This window comes from Equus quagga, chromosome 2 (assembly GCF_021613505.1).
Source record: "Equus quagga isolate Etosha38 chromosome 2, UCLA_HA_Equagga_1.0, whole genome shotgun sequence".
Taxonomy (NCBI): domain Eukaryota; kingdom Metazoa; phylum Chordata; class Mammalia; order Perissodactyla; family Equidae; genus Equus; species Equus quagga.
Window position 1 is genome coordinate 65264291 of NC_060268.1, and position 21352 is coordinate 65285642.

The window sequence follows — 21352 nt, forward strand, 5'->3', positions numbered from 1 at the left end:
ATTGACGCCTGAGCTAACATCTGTTGCCAATATTCTGGGTTTTTTTTTTCCTTCTTCCCAAAGCCCCCCAGTACATAGTTGTATATTTTAGCTGTAAGTCCTTCTGGCTTTGCTATGTGGGATGTCGCCTCAACATGGCTTGATGAGCGATGCCATGTCTGTGCCCAGGATCTGAACTGGCGAAACCCTGGGCCGCCACAATAGAGCATGCGAATTTAATCATGCGGCCATGGGGCTAGCCCCACATATGTTTTTCTTATTTTGCTACTTTGCTGCTTACTTTTTGTATTGATTTGTGGTTATTTATTGTTTCTGACTGCTAATCCTTTGTCTTTTTTTTTGGTTTTGTTTTGTATTACAGTTGTCTTCTCTTAGTTTTGTATCTTCACTTCTTTTTTGAAACACAAGTTCTTAATTTTAATGTAGTTGAATATTTAGATCTTTTCTTAATTGATTTGTGCTTTTATATCTTATTGAAGTAATCCTTCTCTACCCTCTATTTTTTTCCTAAAAGTTTTAAAATTTGCTTTTTCTATTTTAGTCTTCAGTCTGTTTAAATTCATTTTCATTTTCCTGATAAAGCTTTTTCTCTTGAAGTCTGTTTTGTGTAATGTTAATGTTGCTACTGTGGTTATGTTTTGGTTTCTGTTTTTCTGGTGCGTCTTTTCCAATTGTTTTACTTTGTTTTTCTTTGCTCTTATGTTTTGGACGTGTCTTTATACAAATAGCATACATCTAGATTTTTGAAAACATCTATCTTGATAATCTGTCTTTTACCTGGAGAATTTCATTTTTTTCTCCTTTTCTTGCTTTTTTTTTTTTTTGGCTTAGTTGTCTGTCTTTTTCTCTCCGATCTGCTCTTCTCATTTTGTTCCTTGGAAGTTAGATGCTCCATTCCTTAGTCTTCCTTTAGTGAGTACCTCGATTTTTTTATAACACATATTTAACTTAAATTTCAAACTTAAATCTGAATAATACAGGGATCATTGAATGCTTTATTCCCAGTTGCCTTCTGCTGATGCATGCCATTGTTGTTTAGTTTTGTAGTTTTTGTATTTCTCAGTTCAACACCACAAAGTATACTTTTTGTTGTTGTTTTATTCAGTCAGTAGATGCTTAGAATACTTCCATATTTTACCAATTCCTATGCTTATTCCACTCCCCCATTCTGGGGTTAGTTTCCTTTTCCTAATGTATGTCCTTTAAAAGTTTATTTAGTGAGTCTAAAAACTCTTAAATTGTATTTGTCTGAAAGTCTTTTTCTTTTCTTTTTGGTGAGGAAGATTTGCTCTGAGCTAACATCTGTTACCAATCTTCCTCTTGTTTTTTTTGCTTAAGGATGATTAGCCTTGAGCTAACATCTGTGTTATTCGTCCTCTGTTTTGTATGTGGGTTGCTGCCACATCATAGCTTGACAAGTTGTGTAGGTCTGTGCCTGGGATCCAAAACTGCGAACCCAGGCAGCCCAGGCAGATCGTGCTGGACTTAACCACTGTGCAACCAGGCCAGGCCCTGAAAATCTTTTTAATTTGCCATTGTTCTTGAAAGTTAGTTTTGATTGGTGTAAGAGTTTAGATCAGGGGTTGGTAAACTATTTTTGTAAAGGACCAATAATGAATATTTTGGGCTTTGTGGGCCATACAGTCTCTGTCACAAGGTAACTCAACTGTGCAGTTAGTGCAGAAGCAACCATGGATGATATGTAAGCATGTGTTTGGTTTATTATAAAATTTTGTTTATAGACACTGAAATTTGAATTTTTTATGATTTTCGTGTGTTATGAAATAGTACTTTTTTTTTTCTTTTTTTTTTTTTTAAAGATTTTATTTTTTCCTTTTTCTCCCCAAAGCCCCCCGGTACATAGTTGTATATTCTTCGTTGTGGGTTCTTCTAGTTGTGGCATGTGGGACGCTGCCTCAGCATGGTCTGATGAGCAGTGCCATGTCTGCGCCCAGGATTCAAACCAACGAAACACTGGGCTGCCTGCAGCGGAGCGCGTGAACTTAACCACTCGGCCACGGGGCCAGCCCCAAAATAGTACTTTTTTTAACTATTAAAAAAATGTAAAAAACTTTCTTAGTTTGTGGGCCATATAGAAATGGGCTGGATGTGACCTGAAGCCATAGTTTGCGGACCTTGTGTCTGAATTAACACGCGCTTTACTTAGTACCTGACGCTTGGGAGTAATTGTTCTTAGAATGTTTTAATGTGATATTCCATTTTCAATTGTTGAGAAGTCAGCTGTCTAATGCAACTGTCCTTTCTTTTTCGGTAATCTGCTGATATGTTTTTTTCTTTGGTTGCTTTTAAGAACTTATTTTTTCTGGTACAGGTCTCTATGTTGTATCTAAATGTGGATTCATTTTAATTTAACCTGGTCAGGATTGGTTGAGCATCCAGAATCTAAAGATTAATGTTTCATTACTTCTGGAAATTTTCAGCTGTTATTTTTGCTTATATCATACCATATCATATATAACATAGGAGGTAGATATGTATAAGAAAAATCCATTTGGAGACTTTCTGTATGGTGTAAGATAGTATCTATTATATTAAATAATGTCCCATTAACAGAACTCCCTCCTAGAATTGAGTGCCTCCTAGAAATGGTTTCTGTGTAGATGACCTCATAAACTGCAGTTTATCAAAGTTACCACTTTTCTGGTTTGGCCCCATATGTGTAGCATTAAATATAATACTAATATGTAGTGTCTAAGATCTTAGTGCATGTATCTGTACACATTTTATCATGCATTATAATTACACGTTATAAATACACATAAATGTATGTTATAAATATGCATTACACATTATTAATAGTTTGGATAGCAAAAGTACGACGACATTTGTTTTTTAAACCATGTTATAAATAAGTTTTTGTATCTATATGTAGTTGATTGATTAATTGCATGATTGGAGAGCTACTGATTATGGTTATTTGAAAGCTTACTTAAGTTATCAAGATTTATGGTGGTGCTCTAACATAGACTTCTTTCATTTCAGAGAACTCAGTTTTCTGCATCTGCTGAATCTCAGAAACCCCAGTTGAAAAAAGGTCTGTATGCAGTTTCCTTGTATGGGTATATTTACACAGATTTCTCTGTCTTATTGGGTCTTTCTAGTATTCTCTATGCATTAGAGCTTATAAAATGTGAGTGTTGGGGAAAAGCAGTTAATAGTCTAAATGTTCTGCCATATCTAGCTTTTATTTTATGGAGTTGTTAGATATTAGGGGATTGATTTTACCTGTAAATGTATTTAAATGGAGTTTTATTGTTATGTAAATTGTGTGTTAATTTTCTGTGTGTGGAGAAACCACTCTAAAGTTCCCATTGTATATATCAGGCCTCAAATAATCTCATATGTATATGTTAAATAAGTGTGAGGTTTTATAAAAATTCATTTGGGGAAGGCTGAGTTGGTGAGGGCCTATACTGTAAAGAGCTGCATTTTAAAATCTGGTAGAGATATGGTATATATTTTATTTAGAGGAAGAGATTCCTTCATTTGTTAACCTATAAAGTCTTAGGAGGGTTTGCATCAGGTTGTAGATAGCTATATTGGATAGTCTCCCGTGTCTAACGGACTGGGTGTCTTTGCTACTCATCAGGCATTATGTAATCCCTGATTTGTTTATTTAGCAGAGGAGACTATCTATTTTATTATATATTCATTTATTTATTATTATCTAGGTGAGGAAAACAGAGCTGAGTTGAAGGGCCTGCTTGCCAGGGTCTCGTGTGAGCTCTTGTCTGTGTACCTGAATTATGGCTACCAGGCTATTCCCCCTTTTGCAGCATGTGTTTTCCTCTTGTCTGCTAAGAGTTTTAAAGTTGATTTTGTCAGTAAATTGTTTAATTTACTTGGGACATTTCTGTTACTCTTTGAAGTTATAAGACAAGTTGTTGGAAAATATGATTGCCTTTCAGGAAGTTATGTTCAAAGAGTTTTTCGGGGATACATCTTTTATTGAAAGAGCAGTACGTCTATAGTTTAGATTATTTGTGAAATTTAGGTGTAATTCTGCCGACATCTAACATAATTGCTAATATTTTTTACACCATTTCTGGACATGAGAATCATCTTGCTGGGCTGTCACTTCATTTAATCACTGGGGTGATTTGGCTAGTTAGGTGGCGCTAGTAAGTATTGTGATTGTCTCTCCAGTATTCTTTCCACGCTTCCTCCAGAGTCAAACCCTGTGGTTTGTTTGGTTTGACTCCCAGTCCAGGAGAGTTGTAATTAGTATACATCGATCAAGAATTGGCACATGCTCAATTCAGGCTAATGAGTTACAAAGTTTATAGCTGTGGGGAAAAGGGACGCATTTGACATGTTCTGCTATAAAATTTAACAGTGCTGTAGTGCCCTTCCCATCAATTCTTTCTTTCTTCTCCTCTGCAAAACAACCACTTTCTGATTTCTATTATGAATGTTTAGTTTTTCCTGTTCTTGAACCCCTCATACAGCTGAGTACTTAGCAGGTTCCAGGACCTGTGATAGGTGTTTGGAATACAAAGATAAATAGGGCATGACTTCTGCCCTAAGAGAATTGACAGTCTTCAGGGCGTATTAAATATAAATAAATAATTAAAGTGCAGTATATGCTCCCTAGTTCCTTTCTTCTGAAAGTTTAACATTTCTAATTTCTTCAACTCTTTTCACATGAAATGTTTAGAACTCTCTTGCTGTTATTGCTTTGGTCCTCTGGTGAAATTCATCGGACCTCTTGGAGGTATAGAGTTCAGGACTAAACAGAATATTCTGGGTATGGTGTGAACAGGGCCAAGTGGAATGTTTGGAGGATAAAATCTCTTCATCTGGGTCTTTTATTTCTGATAGTCCAGCTCAAGGTTGCATTGCCTTTTGGACAACCATTCATACGTTTGCAATACCACTGTTTCGCATAGTGCCGGGGGCATCATTCACGTAGAGTACAATGACCATAATATAGATGATGCCCTTGAAGTTGTGCAAGGTGGTGACATAGACACCTAAAATATCAAGGGTTTAACCTGCTCTTAACCTGCCCTTAATTTCTTGCTTCCGTAACCCATAATTTTATCTGTTGATATAGTGAAGTACAGCGATTGAATTTGGGGATGTCGTACCAACCTTGCATTTCTGGATTAACTCCCCATGGTCATTATGTATTAGCCTTTTTATCTATTGCCGATTCAATTTGCTAATATTTTCTTAAGGATTTTTGCAGCTGTGCTCATGAGGGATGTTGGTCTGTAGTTTTCTTTTTTTGCCATGCTTTGGTCTATTTTTGTTATCAGAGTTATGCTGGCCTCAAAATGAGTTGGGAACTATTCCCACTTCCATTTCCTGGAAGATTTTGTATAGAATTGGTTTCTTTCTTTCTCAAATGTTTGCTAGAATGTGACAGTGAAGCAATCCAGGCCTAGATTTTTCTTTCTTGGAAGATTAAGTACAAACTCAATTTCTTTAATAGATATGGGACTATTCTAGTTATATATTTCTTTAGAGAGAGCTTTGACAATCTTTTTCTTTCAGAGAAGTTTGTCTGTTTTGTCAAATTTATTAGCATAAAGGTCATAATACTCCTATATGTTCCTTTTAATGTCTGTAGGATGTAGTGATGTTCCCTCTCTTGTTCTTGATTTTGATAATTTATGTCTTCTCTCTTTTTTTTCTTTGATCAGTCTGGCTAGAGGTTTATACATTTTATTGATCTTTTCAAAGAACCAGCTTTTGATTTTATTGCTTTTTCTCTATTTCTTTTCTGTTTCAATTTCATTGATTTCTGCTCTTATCTAATATTGTCTTGTGTATAATTTGCTCTTTTTGCAATTTCTTAAGGTAGAAACTTAGATCACTGATTTGAGATCTTCTTTTCTTTTATAAACATTTAGTACTTTACATTTCCTTTTAAGCAGTGCTTAACTGGTTCATACACATTTCAAATGTTTTTTAACTTTTGTGCAATTCTAAATATTTTAAAATTTTCTTTGTATTCTGCTTTGACCCATGACTATTAAGACAGGTATTGATTAATGTCCATATATGTGAAGAATTTTCCAGATGTCTTTTTGTTATTGGTTTCTAGTTTAATTCTATTATGGTTAGAGAACATACTTTATATGGTTTGTTTTATGGCCCAGAATGTGGTCTATGTTGGTGAATGTTCCATACGCCTCAAAACGAATGCATACTATGCTTCTGTTGGATGGAATATTCTATAAATGTCAATTAAGTCAAGTTGATTGATACTGTTGTTCTATATACTTATTGATACAGATATTAATATTCTTTCTGGAAAGATACTGATATCCTTAATGAGAGAAGAGTATTGAATTATGCAAACATAATTATGGATTTGTCTATTTCTATTTTCAGTCTATCAATTTTTGCTTTATTTCAAAGATGTGGTTGGATGCACATGCATTTAGGATTGTTTGACTTTTTGGTGAATTGACCCTTTTATCATTATGTGATGTCCCTCCCCTATCCTTCATAATATTCCTTGTTTGAAGTCTACTTTGATGAGAATATAGCCATTCTAGTTTTGTTTTGACTAGTGTTTGCATGGTAATTAAAATATAGTTTACATACAGTAAAATTCACCCCCCCTTTTTTTTTTTGGTGAGGAAGATTGGCCCTGAACTAATATCTGTTGCCAATCTTCCTCTTTTTGCTTGAGGAAGATTGTTGCTGAGCTAACATCTGTGCCAGTCTTCGTCTATTTTGCATGTGGGATGCTGCCACAGCGTAGCTTGATGAAAAGTGTGTAGGTCCACACCTGGGATCTGAACCCTTGAACTCCAGGCCACTGATGCGGAGTGCACTGAACTTAACCAATACGCCACCTGGCCGGCCCAAAATTCACCTTCTTTTAGTATAAAGTTCTAGGAGTTTTGACAAATGAAAATAGCATGTACCCACCCCCACCACAATCAAGATATAGAACAGCTTAATCACCCTCAAAAATTCACCTTGACTGTGTAGTAAACTTCTTCCACTTCCAATTGCTGGCAACCATAGATCTTTTTTTTTTTCTTCCTATAGTTTTCTTTTCCAGAACATCACATAAATGGAATCATACATTATGTAACCTTTCGGGGGGCTTTTTTCACTTAGCATAATGTTTTTGAGATTTATCCATGTTATTGTGTGTCTGAGTTTCTTTTTGTTGATGAACAGCAGTATTCAGTTTTATATGTATGCCACAGCTTATTCATCTGTTCATCAGTTGAAGGACATTTGGGTTCTTTTCTGCTTTTGGCTATTACAAATAAAGCAGCTATAAACATTTGCTTATGGTTTTTGTGTGAACATGTTTTCATTTCACTTGTGTAAGTACCTTAGAGTGAGATTGCTGAATAGTATTGTGAATATAGTTAAGTTTATTAGAAATTACCGAGCTGTTTACCAAAGTAGTTACACTATTTTGTATTTCCATCTGCAAAGTATGTGTGCTCCGGTTACTCCACATCCAGGTCAGCACTTGGTAATTTTCAGTTTTTTGTAAAAACAAAAACAAAAACAAAAAAAACCCTTCTAGTGGATATATAGTGGTATTGCACCGTTGTTTCAGTTTGCGTTTTCTTGATGACTGTTGATGTTGAACATCTTTTCATGTGCTTGTCCATAATCCCTGTGTCTTTTTTGGGGAAGTGTCTAAATAATTTGCTCACTTTGAAAAAAATTCAATTCTTTGTTTTCTTAATATTAAATGTTTAGAGTTCTTTATATATTCTGGGAACAAGTTATGTTTATCTTTATCAGATAGGTTATTTGACATATTTTCTCTGTCTGAAGCTTGTCTTTTCATGCTTTTCACAGTGTCTTTGGAAAAATGGATATTTTTAATTTTGATGAAGCCTAATTTATCAATTTCTTTCTTTTATGAATCATGCTTTTGGTGTAATATCTAAGACATGTTTGCCTAACCCAAGGTCACAAAGATATTCTCCTATGTTTTCTCCTAGAAGTTTTATACTTTTATGTTTTACATTTTTGTCTATGATCCATTTTGCATTAAGTTTTTGTATATAGTGCAGAGTATAGATTGAGGTTTTTTTAACATATGGATGTCCAGTTCTTTCAGCACCATTTATAGAAAAGGCTATCTTTGCTTCATTGATTTGATTCAGCATCTTTGTTGAAAATCAGTTGACTGTATAATTGTGGATTTATTTCTGCACTCTCTATTATCTTCCATATATCTATATGTTTGTGTATTTGCCAGTAGCCTGCCGATTACTGTAACTTTAGGTGAGTCTTGAAATCAGGTATTGTTAGCCCTCCAGCATTGTTCTTTCTAAAAATTGTTTTGTCTGTTCTTGTTTCTTTGCCTCTCACATAAGTTTTAGAATCTGTTGTTTTCTACAATTTATCCTCTGAAAATTTGATAACAGTTACATTGAAGCTGTAGATCAGTTTGGGGAGAATTGACATTTTAGCAATATTGAGTTTTTAAATTCATGGACATGATTTATCTCACCATTGATTTAGGTGTTCTTTGATTTCTTTCATTAGCGTTTTGTAGTTTTCAGCATAGTGATCTTGCACATATTTTGTTAAATTTATACCTAAGTCATGTTTATTGGTGATGTGGTACATGTTAATTCTTATTTATTTCAATTCCCAATTGTTCATTGTTAGTGTATAGAAATACAATTATATATTAACCTTGTTTCCTGCAACGTTTCTAGACTTACTGATTCTAGTAGCTTTTTCATAGATTCTTGGTATTGTTAAAATATAGACAGTGGTGTGAATAGAGATCATTTTATTTCTTCATTTCTAATTTGTCTGTCTTTAACTTATCTTTTTCTTACCTAATTGTACAGGCTAGGATCTTCAGTATGTTGTTGAATAAGAGCAGTGAGAACCTTGTTCACAGGAGAACATTCTTTTTGCCACCATTAAATGTGATGTTACCTCTAGGTTTTGTGTAAATGCACTTCATTACGTTGAGGAAGTATCCTTCTATTCCTATTTTACTGAGAGATTTTTACCACAAATGGATGTTCAATTTTGCCAAATGCTTTTTCTGCATCTATTGAGATGATCATGTTGTTTTTCTTTTCTAATGGTGAATTACACCAATCAATTTTTGAATATTGAGCCCGCCTTGCATTCCTGAGGTAAAACTCATACAGATAGGATGTTTTTCTTTTTATGTATTATTAGATTTGATTTCCTAAAATTTTTGTTAAGGACTTCTACATCAGTGTTCCTGAATGGTGGTGGTATATAATTTTCTTTTCTTATAATGTTTTTGTTTGATTTTGGTATAGGGTAATGCTGACCATCTCATAAATGATTTGGGAAATAGTCTCTCCTCTTTAATTTTCTGGAAGAGTTTGTAGGGAATTGACTAATTTCGTCTTTAAATATTTACTGGAATCCTCCTATGAAGCCATTTGGGCCTGGAGTTTTCTTTGTAGAAGTGTTTTCAACTACAAGTTCAATTTCTTTAATAAATATAAGTCTAGACAGGTTATCTGTTTCTTTTTGAGCGAGCTTTGGGAGTTTATATCTTTCAAGGAAGTTTTAAAGCCCAAGTTTTCAAATTTATTGGCATAAATTTCACAATTTTTACCAAACCCTAGATTGGAATTGGAGGTATTAGTATTGAACGCATGGTTTTTACTATAGATACGTAGGTGTAGAATATATTTTTCTGTAATTCTGTCCACTGAGAAGGGTTAGCAGCAGTGACATCCTAGTAACAGTGAGCATAGTTAGTTCCCAGGTCTTAATTTCTAGATATTATTCTCCAGAGAAATGCCTAATTCCATGGCTAAGGCTAGGAAAGTACAAGACGAACCTGGGACATCGTGTGCCAGAAAGTAAGGAATGGCCTACAGAGCGATGGGAATTTGTCAAAAAGATGTAGGAGTGGGTTTGAAGGTCTTTCACTGGCCACTGGCCAATTCTGGAATGATTTAAGCCTCAGGTAATCATTGTAATGAATTATAACACGTTGAATAAAATAAGAATATAGCAGTTCATACTGATAAAAATATACTAATAAATAATACATGAAGGAAAAGGAAAAGCTCTTTTTTTATAAAATAGAATGATAACTAATAAGTGTAGAAGGAATGATAGAATTAGAAAATCACCATTTGGCAGCCATCATAGCAATAACTGACTCATGCAAGAGTCCTTAATGGGGTGAAAGTTTGATGAGAAAGAGGATGTTTATCTAAGTCTCTAAGCGTCTCTCTATAATACTACTTAATTATAAAGTAGTAACTTTATAGTGGGAAAACCTAAAAACCACCTTAACCAAGTAATAAACATCACAATAATAGGACAAATCAATATCCTGTGCCTCCTAAATCACTTCTGTGATATTCCTGCCAAAAATAATACCTTCAGTCTAATCATGAGGAAGTATTAGACAAACCCAAATTGAGGGACAGTCTACAAAATAACCAGCCTGCATTTTCAAAAAAAAAAAAAAATCAAGATCCTGAAAGAGAAAGATTAAAGAAGACCAAAGAGACATGACACCTGAAAGCAACACCTGGTCCTAGATTTGATTCTAGAGCAAAAAACCATAATTTAAAATGTTTTAAAATTAAAGACTCTTCTTTTGCTTCCAAGGAAATTATTAGGACATTTGTTAAAATTTGAATAAGGATGGTAGAGTAGATAATAGATAATAATAGTATTGTATCAATGTTAATTTTGATAATTTTATTGAGATTATGTAAGAATGTTCTTTTTTTTCTGGAATTATAAAGTTTTTTTGCACTAAAGGGAAATCATCAGCAGCTTACTTTCTGACAAATCTTCCAGAAAAAATTTATGTATAGAGAGAATGATAAAAAATGGGGCAAAATCTTCACATTTGGGGATTGCAGGTGAACGTTTTGCAGGGATTCTTTGCACTATTTTTTCAGCTCTTCCCTAAACCTGAAATTATTTAAAATTAAAAAAATTTTAAAGGAGGGGCTGGCCCCGTGGCCGAGTGGTTGAGTTCGCGCGCTCCACTGCAGGCAGCCCAGTGTTTCGTTAGTTCGAATCCTGGGCGCGGACATGGCACTGCTCATCAAACCACGCTGAGGCAGCGTCCCACATGCCACAACTAGAAGAACCCACAACGAAGAATATACAACTATGTACCGGGGGGCTTTGGGGAGAAAAAGGAAAAAAATAAAATCTTTAAAAAAAAAAAAAATTTTAAAGGAGTTCCTATGAGAGAGAGCCTTTCTAATAAAATCTGCATGCATATAACAAATTCTTTATTTTCATTCACATATAGAGAGGCTTCTTTTCTTTTTAACCCTACAATTCACCCATTTAAAATGTACAATTCAATGGCGTTGATATATTGCATTATCATTTTTTTGAATTGCTATTGTAACCATTTTTAGATGTACTATCCAATGGCATTAATTATATTCACAACTGTAGATGAAAATAATCAATAACCAATCTATAAATGAAAATTTGGGTGAGTTTATTCTGAGCTAAAATGTGAGGACCATGGCCCGGGGCCTTTCTTCTTGAAGGAAGTAAGGGCACCCAAAAAGTGGGGTGTACAGAGCGGTTATATACCCCCAAAGAGGATGTTTCACATAGGATTGAAATGTCCTTTTACAATAGTCGCGAGACTGCTCTGTTGGCACAGTGATTGATGGACACAGCAAGGTGGCAGGTCTATTGTCTTGAGCTGAGTGGTCACAGGTGAGCCCAGCAATCACTTCCTAGCCTAAGGAAAGATGCTTATCCTTAAGGAAATGCTAATGTGGGGGAAAGTTGCACTTTTATCTTAAGGGCATTTGTTCTTGCCATAGTAAATGTTTAAAGCAGATATACAATGCATGCTCAACGGCCATGTCAGGCTCTTTTGGAAGAAACAAAGTCAGGCCAAATTAGGTTTACAGCAAATGGCTTCCTCATATACTCCAGTATATAGTATTGCTTGCCATTTCTATTTGTCACAATGTTGCGCAACTATCAGCACTCTTTCTAAAACTCTTTCATCACCCCAAACAGAAACTCTGTACCCTTTTTTTTTTTTTCTTTTTTTTTAGAAAGAGTAGCCCTGAGCTAACATCTGCTGCCAATCCTCTTCTTTTTTTGGTGAGGAAGACTGGCCCTGAACTAACATCCTTGTCCATCTTCCTCTACTTTATCCGTGGGACACCTACCACAGCATGGCTTAACAAGCGGTGCGTAGGTCCGCACCTGGGTTCTGAACTAGCAAACTCTGGGCCCCCGAAGCAGAACGTGTGAACTTAACTGCTGCAACACCTGGTGGGCCCCATCTGTACCCACTAAGCAGTAACTCCATTTCCGCTTTCCCCCTAGTCCTTGGTAACTTCTCTTCTACTTTCTGTCTCTATGAATTTGCCTATTCTAGATATTTCATATGTGAAAATTAATAAACAGAAACTTTATATAAAATGTAGTTGGGAAGCCAGAAGGGGAAACTTTCCTGCCCTACATAGATAGCATAGCTGAACAGGAAGAAGAAAGACTCTCTTCTTGACCAGCAGAAAACTCAGCCAATGAGAGACAGTCACAACTCAGCCAATGAAAAGCCACTACATTTCAACTCCCAGTCTCCTCCCATGGGGTCTTTGTTTACAATAGCCTCCCAATCCCCTTTCTTTCCCCCTCTGTGAAGAGTTTTTCCTTCCTTTGTTGTTCAGGACTTGTACAGTGGCTCGCTTTGGCTGCAGACACTGAATTGCAATTCTTTGTTGATCCTGAAGAAACTTAGTTTTGCTGGAGGAATAACTGGATTTTTTTTTATTGAGTTCATAATAGGTTACATGAATGTGAGATTTCAGTTGTACATTATTTCTTGTCTGTCACCACATCAGTGCTCCCCTTCACCCCCTGTGCCCATCTCCCAACCTCCTTCCCCTGGTAACCACTGAACTGTTTTCTGTGTCCGTGGGTTTCATATTCCACATATGAGTGAAATCATCTGGTGTTTGTCTTTCTCAGTCTGGCTTATTTCACTTAGCATAATTCCCTCTAGGTCCTTCCATGTTGTTGCAAATGGGATGAATTTGTCTTTTTTTCTGGCTGAGTAGTATTCCATTGTGTATATATACCACATCTTCTTTATCCAATCTTTGGTCGATGGACACTTGGATTGCTTCCATGTCTTGGCTATTGTGAATAGTGCTGCAATGAACATAGGGGTACATATGTTATTTTTGATTGTTGACTTCAAATTGTTTGGGTAGGTACCCAATAGTGGGATAGCTGGGTTGTATGGTAGTTCTAGTTTTAGTTTTTTGAGGAATCTCCATACTGTTTTCCATAGTGGCTGCACCAGTTTGCATTCCCAACCAGCAGTGTAGGCGGATTCCCTTTTCTCCACACCCTCTCCAACATTTCTTATTTTTAGTGTTAGTGATTATAGCCATTTTACCAGGCGAAAGGTGGTATCTTAGTGTAGTTTTGATTTACATTTCCCTGATGATTAGTGATGTTGAACATCTTTTCATATGTTTACTGGCCATCTGTATATCTTCTTTGGAAAAATGTCTGTTCATATCCTCTGCCCAGTTTTTGATCGGGTTGTTTCTTTTTTTATTAAGTTGTGTGAGTTCCTTATATATTATGGAGATTAACCCCTTGTCACATATATGATTTGCACATATTTTCTCCCAATTGGTGAGTTGTCTCTTTGTTTTGATTCTAATTTCTTTTGAGTAACTGGCCGTTTTTTAAGGTCAGCACATATAAGCAGAATCATAAAATATTTGTCCTTTTGTGTCTGGCATAATATACTTAACATAATGTTTTAAAGGTTTAATTTAAATTCATATTGTAGCATGTGTCAGAACTTCATTCCTTTTTAAGGCAGAATAATAGTATTTCATTGTATGTATGTAATAATTTGTTTATCCATTCATCTGTTAATGGACATTTGGATTGTTTTCAACTTTTGGCTATTATGAATAATGCGGTGAACATTAGTGTACAAGTTTCTGTTTGAGTTCCTGCTTTTATTTCTTTTGGGTATATACCTAGGAATGGAATTGCTGGATCATAAACATACCTATGTTTAGCTTTTTGAGGAAATGCCAAACTGTTTTCTAGCCGCTGCACCATTTTACATTCCCACTAGCAATGTACAAGAGCTCCAGTTTCTCCACATCCTTGCCAGTAGTTATTTTCTGCTGCTGCTGCTTTTATTTAAAATGGCTATCTTAGGGGGGCTGGCCCCGTGGCTGAGTGGTTAAGTTCACGTGCTCTGCTGCAGGCGGCCCAGTGTTTCGTTGGTTCGAATCCTGGGCGCGGACATGGCAATGCTCATCAAACCACGCTGAGGCAGCGTCCCACATACCACAACTAGAAGGACCTACAACAAAGAATATACAACTATGTACCGGGGGGCTTTGGGGAGAAAAAGGAAAAAAAATAAAATCTTTAAAAAAAAAAAAATGGCTATCTTAGGGGCTGGCCCCGTGGCCGAGTGGTTAACTTCACGTGCTCCGTTGTGGGCGGCCCAGTGTTTCATTGGTTTGAATCCTGGGCGCGGACATGGCACTGCTCATTGAACTACGCTGAGGCGTGTCCCACATGCCACAACTGGAAGGACCCACAACAAAGAATATACAACTATGTACCGGGGGGCTTTGGGGAGAAAAAGGAAAAAATAAAATCTTAAAAAAAAAAAAAAGCAAGTATACTTTAAAAAACATACGTTAAAAAAAGATGAAATGGCTATCCTAGTATGTGTGAAAAGGTGTCTCATTGTGATTGTGATTTACATTTCCATAATGACTAAGGATGTTGTGCATATCTTTTCATGTGCTTATTGGCCATTTGTATATCTTCTTTGGAGAAATGTCTGTTCATAGCCTTTACCTGTTTTTAAATTGGGTAGTCTGTCTTTTTGTTGTTGAGGTTAGGCTTATTTTAGCAGTGATTAATTCATGTCTTTTTTTTTTTTCTTTAAGAGATGTATGCTTCAATTATTTCACCATTTTCTTGAAAAATTTGACTCAGAACCTTATTCAGTACCATTCAGTTAAAAAAAAAAAGTCTTTTTCAACATTCTTTTCTCTCTCCTTAGTCTGAAAGGAAGGTAGATTTAAAGGAATTGAGAGTCTAGTCTTGATTTAATTTTGGAATTAAAGTTTTAGCTAAGCGTCATCCTTTTTTCCCCTCATTGTCTTAAGTAGCATGTGGAACTAGAGTGATGAGTAAGTTATTTATTATTTAAAAATTATCATGTTAAGCACCCATTCGGTGCATAGAAATATGCAGGTATGGATTGACACAATACTTCTGAATAAGTTTGTCAGTAAGTATCATGAACTTTAAATGTTCATGTTGATTAACCTAGTTCTCCTGTTCTAAGATTTGTTCTAATAAAGTATCCTCAACGTGTGCAAGATATTTTTTAAAAGCAAAGATGTTCATTAGAAGATTATTTATGGTAGTGATTTACTGGAAACAACTGACACATTCAGGAATAACACAAGCCTAAGTGATTTTTCTTTCATGCAAATAAATACTATGCAATTATTTAAAATAGTGCGTCTTTTTAAAAAGCGGGATTTAAAATTGTACATAAATATCTCACTTAACATGCACATATAAGAAGATTGGGAAGAAATATGGTAAAATGATAACCATGATTATCTGTAAGTAGTATGAACGTGGGAGGGTTTAAATTTGTTTTTGTTCCTGTCTGTATTTTAAAAACTTCTATAGTGAGTGTGTATATTTTTTATAAGTTTAGATATTTAGATTTTATTTTATTTTTAAACTGCTTAAATGTTTTAAATACACCAGGCATATATGAATCTATTCTTGTTATAAAAAGTTCGAACAACCTCAAGAAAACTCAAATACTCCTTAAATCACCATCCAGTCCAGAGGTAATCGCTGTTGACCAGTTAGTGTGCTTCATTCAGACTTTTTATTGTGTATGTATGTGTATATATACATAGCAATAGGAATATATAATTTACTGTTATGTGGGTGTTTTATGTAAATGGTAAATACCATATTTTGCTACGTCAGTATATCTTGGAGGGCTTTCCATGTCAATAGGTAAAGAGCTCCTCTTTATTTTTAAATATAATATTCTGTAGCATGGATATATTACAGTTTCTTCTCCTTTTGATAGCATTTATATTGTTTCTAATTTTTCACTACTATGTGCTGTAATAGACGTTCTTGAACAGGAGTCATTGTGAATTGCTGGGAACAAAATATGTGCATTTTAAATTTTAATAATTTTGCTAAGTTACTTTCCAGAATGGCTATTTATATTCTTTTTTTTTTTTTTTAAAGATTGGCACCTGAGCTAACAACAACTGTTGCCATCTTTTCTTTTTTTCCTTCTTCTCCCCAAAGCCCCCCAGTACATAGTTATATGTTCTAGTTTTGAGTGCCTGTGGTTGTGCTATGTGGGCTGCCGGCTCAGCATGGCCTGATGAGCGGTGCCATGTCCGCGCCCAGGATCCGAACCAGCAAAACCCTGGGCCACCCAAGCAGACCGCGCAAATGTAACCACTCGACTGGCCCCTGTATTCTTACCATTAATATTGTTACCATGTGAAGGGGCATGATCTGCTTGCCACAAGACAAAAGCCGATTGTTGAGGCAATATCGTGATAGAGAAAGGGCATTTTATTAAGGAGTAAGCTAGCAAATCAGAAGATGGTGGACTAGCATCCTAAGGAACCATCTTAAGCGGGGCACAGAATCTTGAAGCAGTTAGGGTAGGCCAGTGGGTTATAGGGGAAAGAGTTAGGAATGATGACCCTCTGGTGTTACAGACTGAGACTCATCACACCAGATAGACTCTGTCTGAGAGCCATCACATTCCTAAGGAACTTAAAAGAACAAAGTTATCATCTTATCGAAGCTGGGAGGTGCATACACAAGCGGGTGTCATAAAATCTACAGAGCCGGTGGATCTCCTGGAGGGTCCATATCCAGCTGAGTTAGTTAGTCAGAGGTCATTCAAAGTTACAATATGGTTTCTTTTCTATGATATGGCTTCCCGTATGTCAACCTGTGTTGAGCTGCTATCAATATGGAGTACCTACAGCATTTCTCTATTATTTTTTATGATGTGCACAATATAACAAAAGTAAGAAATGTGAAACACAGGATTGTATGAAGGATATGTACATCTTTTTCAGAACTTGTTTTAGCTGAGTTGCTTTCATCAGCAAACCACAGAAGATCCAACCAAAAGAGGCTTAAACAATAAGGAAATATATTGTTTTATGTAAGAGGAAGCCCTAAATTAAGAGTGGGCTCTGGGGTTGGTGATATATGAAAGCTTAGTTCTTTCTGCCTTTCTACTCCTCTGCCCACTACCTGCCTTTTCCTGAATTATAGCTACCAGTGGCATTCAGGTTCCATTTTTCTACTGCCAGAGATAAGATCTGGCTTCCCATGGTTCTTTTTTAAAAACAAGAAAGCTTTTTTTCCCAGAACCTCCTAGTAATACTCTTTTCATTGGACCAAATTGATAGGCTTGTTAATCATGGACAAAGGAGATAGGATTACCATTGAGTAGTTTAATCAACTAATATGGAGTAAATTTTGAGGAGTCAAGGATAATCATTACTGGTTGCAGAGCACAGACAAACATTAAGATAAGCAAATAGTATAAGTATTGTAGGGATACAGGAGCAAATGAGGATGCACAGGGACTGTCAGACAGTCCTGCCTTGCCCACGGTGTTGTTTTAGGAATCAACTCACTTCTGTTTCCATCGTCATATGCTCCATCTCTGCTTTTTTTCCTTGTGTTTATTCTTACTCTTTGCTTGTAGTACTGTTACTGATTTCTTCTCTTTCACTTCCCTCTACCTTTTATGATAAAAACATTTTTGTTATTTAGATAGTGTGAATATCTGAATCACACATTTTATGTTGTACAGGTATGTAAATTGGTTGACCTGAAGAATGGGATATCAGAAAATAGTTTGTTTTGTATAAAACTTTGTTTAATAGTACTCAGTAATTTCTCTTGCATTCTGGTGTCATACTGGGTTTTCAGTTAAGATGGTGCAGCATACTCAAGTTTTGATCACTCCTGCTCCAGATACAGAACAATAATGGATAAAATGTTAGTAGAAAACATAAAGACACAGCCAGCCTGAAGGAAAATAGTTTTTAGGCAAATAGACTATTACAGAAAAAGGGAGGGTAGTGGTCTTTATTTCAAAATATGTTTATGATTTTCTGAAGAAGAGATCAATATAAGCTCATTATAGAAATTTGGAAAATATAGGGAAGTATGAAGAAAACAGGAAAAATATCAGCCTTAAGGATTAATGAACTTTAATTTACAAATTAAAAATCAAAGTGGTATTTTGAACAGAAAGCTTTCACATTTCTCTGTGAAATCCTTAGATGTCTTTTTAACCTCTGGTTCAGATTCTCTCAACCTTGGCGCTGTTGACATTTTGGGGAAGATAATTCTTTGTTGTGGGAGCTGTCCTATATATTGTAGGATGTTAACAGCATCTCTGGCCTCTACCCAGTAGATGTTAGTAGCACCCAGTTGTGACAACCAAAAACATCTGTAGATATTGCCAGATGTCCCCTGGTATGCAAAATTGTTCCTGGTTGAGAACCACTGGTCTCATTTAATAGTAGGATACTTCAAAGTAGAAAGCAGGAAGTTGGTAACTGAACATGAGGAATTCACACAGAAGTTGGATTAGCAAGAAGAGAGACTCGATTTGAACAAGCAGCAGTAGAAGGCATTTTGACTGAGAAATTCTGAGTTTGGATTTAGATGTTGTCTCCCAACCACCCCACCCCCCACTCCCCTTTGTTCCTCAACTTGAGAGGCCCATATCCTAGCTTGACTCTAGTCTTAAGGGTAGTGAATACCAACTGTGGAAAGGATAAACAAGTTTCTATTTGGGATTTTTGTCCAAATATATCAGGACTTTTTCAAGAACAAGCAACTTCTTATTTGGAATTGTTTATCAGAACTACTTGATGTTTCTGAGAAAATATATCCTTCATGGGGCTACTGAAGTCCTCTTCATTTCTCCCCATGATATGACCTCAGGTGACTTTCTTCTCGCCTTCAGTTGAGGACCTTATCCATCATTGAGGTGAGTGAAATTGATTTACTTCCTGGGTATATTTCCTTCCTTAAAAGAGTCTCCATTGAAGACCTTCCCTAATTTGAGGTGGCTATAGCCCAGGATGAGTTTTTTCTACAACCTGAGACCCTGTGCTTACCATGTGAAAAACTTGATCTCAGCTTGAAGTTTGCTTTCTGACCATTTTTTAATAGAAGAGGTTTTTTTTCATTGTGGCAAAATATACATAACATAAAATTTACCTCTTTAACCATTTTTAAGTGTATAGTTCAGTGGCATTAATTACATTCACAATATTGTACAACCATCACTACTATCTATTTCTAAAACTTTCATCACCCTAAACAGAAGTTGTCTACCCATTAAATAATAACTCCCCATTTCCCCCTCCCCTCTAGCCCCTGGTAACCTCTATTCTACTTTCTGTCTCCATGAATTTGTCTCTTTTAGATATTTCATCTAAGTAGAATATTTGTCCTTTTGTGTCTGGCTTATTTCACTTAGCATAATGCTTTCAAGGTTCATCCATATTGTAACATGTCGTACAGAGTTCATGCCTTTTTAAGGCTGAATAACATTCCATTGTTATTATATGCCACATTTTGTTTATCAATTTATCTCTTGATGGACTTTTGGGTTGTTTCTATAGTGTATTTTTTATGTCAGTAATTCTTTTTTGTTTGTTTATACTTTTTTAAATTTTGGTTTTATTTATTTATATTTTTTTTTTGGTGAGAAAGATTGTTGGTGAGCTAACATCTGTGCCAGTCTTCCTCTATTTTGTATGTGGGACACTGCCACAGCATGGCTTGACAAGCAGTATGTAGATCCACACCCAGGATCCAAACCCATGAACCCTGAGCCACTGAAGCAGAGCATGTGAACTTAACTACTATGCCTCTAGGCTGGCCCCTATGTCAGTAATTCTTCTTTTTTTTTTTTTTTTTTTTTTAGAAAGATTAGCCCTGAGCTAATATCTACCACCAATCCCCCTCTTTTTGCTGAGGAAGATTGGCCATGAGCTAACATCTATGCCCATCTCCCCTTATTTTAAATATGGGGTGCCCGCCACAGCACAGCAGTGGGTTGGTCCACACCTGGCATCCAAACCGATGACCCCTGGGCTGCCAAAGTGGAGTGTGCGACCTTAACCACTATGCTCAGGGCAGGCCCCCTATGTCAGTAATTCTTAAAGAATTTAAAGGTTGTGGAGATTGGGAATGTTACAGATACTCTAGAAATATGTCATTTCTTATATTATATATAGCAGTTTGTTCTACAGACTAATTACCATCTATATATTTGGTTCCCAGTAATGATCTTATAGATACACGCTTTTGACTTCATTAATATGTTTTCCTTTCCCAATGTTTTAGTTCTTGTGTGTACAGAATTGTAGAGTTGGAAGGTAATTTAGATGTTATCTAGTTCAACTTAACATTTTACATGAAATTGCTCCCACAGCATCTTTGATAAAGTTATCTCAGTTCCCTGTTTCTACTGTGGTAGTGAATGACTTTCATTGATTTGCTTTTTTTTTTTTTTAAAAGATTTTTAGTTTTTCCTTTCTCTCCCCAAAGCCTCCTGGTACATAGTTGTATATTCTTCGTTGTGGGTCCTTCTAGTTGTGGCATGTGGGATGCTGCCTCAGCGTGGTTTGATGAGCAGTGCCATGTCCACGCCCAGGATTCGAACCAACGAAACACTGGGCCGCCTGCAGCAGAGCGCGTGAACTTAACCACTCGGCCATGGGGCCAGCCCCTCATTGATTTGCTTTTTGAAAGGATAGTTTATCTTAGTTGTTTCCATGTTTTCAACTCTGTTTTCTTAGTCTATTGGTCTATTGTAGTCTGACTTTTGGCCCTCCCACTCCACTGATTAAATTAGTGAGCTTAGCATTGGTAGTATTTTATTGTGGCAAAATATGCATAACATAATTTATCATTTTGACCATTTTTAAGTGTATAATTCTGTGGCATTAAGTACCTTCACATTGTTCTGCAACGATCACCACTGTCCATCTCCAGACTTTTCCATCTTCCCAAACTGAAACTTTGTACCCATTAAACAATAACTCCCCGTTCCTCCCTACCCTAGCCGCCACCATTCTACTTTCTTTTCCCTTTTTATTTTTCTCCAGTTTTATTGAGATATAATTAACTTATAACATTGTATTGTTTTAGGTGTACAACGTGATGATTTGATAGATGTATATATTGTGAAATAACTACCACAATAAGTTTAGTTAACATCTGTCACCTCACATAGTTAAAAAATTTTTCTTTTGTAATGAGAACTTTTAAG

General features: G+C 35.9%; 1 protein-coding gene across 3 annotated transcripts in view; it reads left to right on the top strand.

Moving 5' to 3' along the window:
• The window catches only part of LOC124236121 (Bardet-Biedl syndrome 4 protein), a 188120-nt gene that overhangs the window by 130175 nt on the left and 36593 nt on the right, over positions 1-21352 (top strand). For all 3 annotated transcript variants that reach the window (XM_046654823.1, XM_046654824.1, XM_046654825.1), the window contains one exon: positions 3004-3055. In XM_046654823.1, the coding sequence (XP_046510779.1) occupies positions 3004-3055 (52 nt within the window). The remainder of the gene's footprint in view (positions 1-3003; positions 3056-21352) is intronic.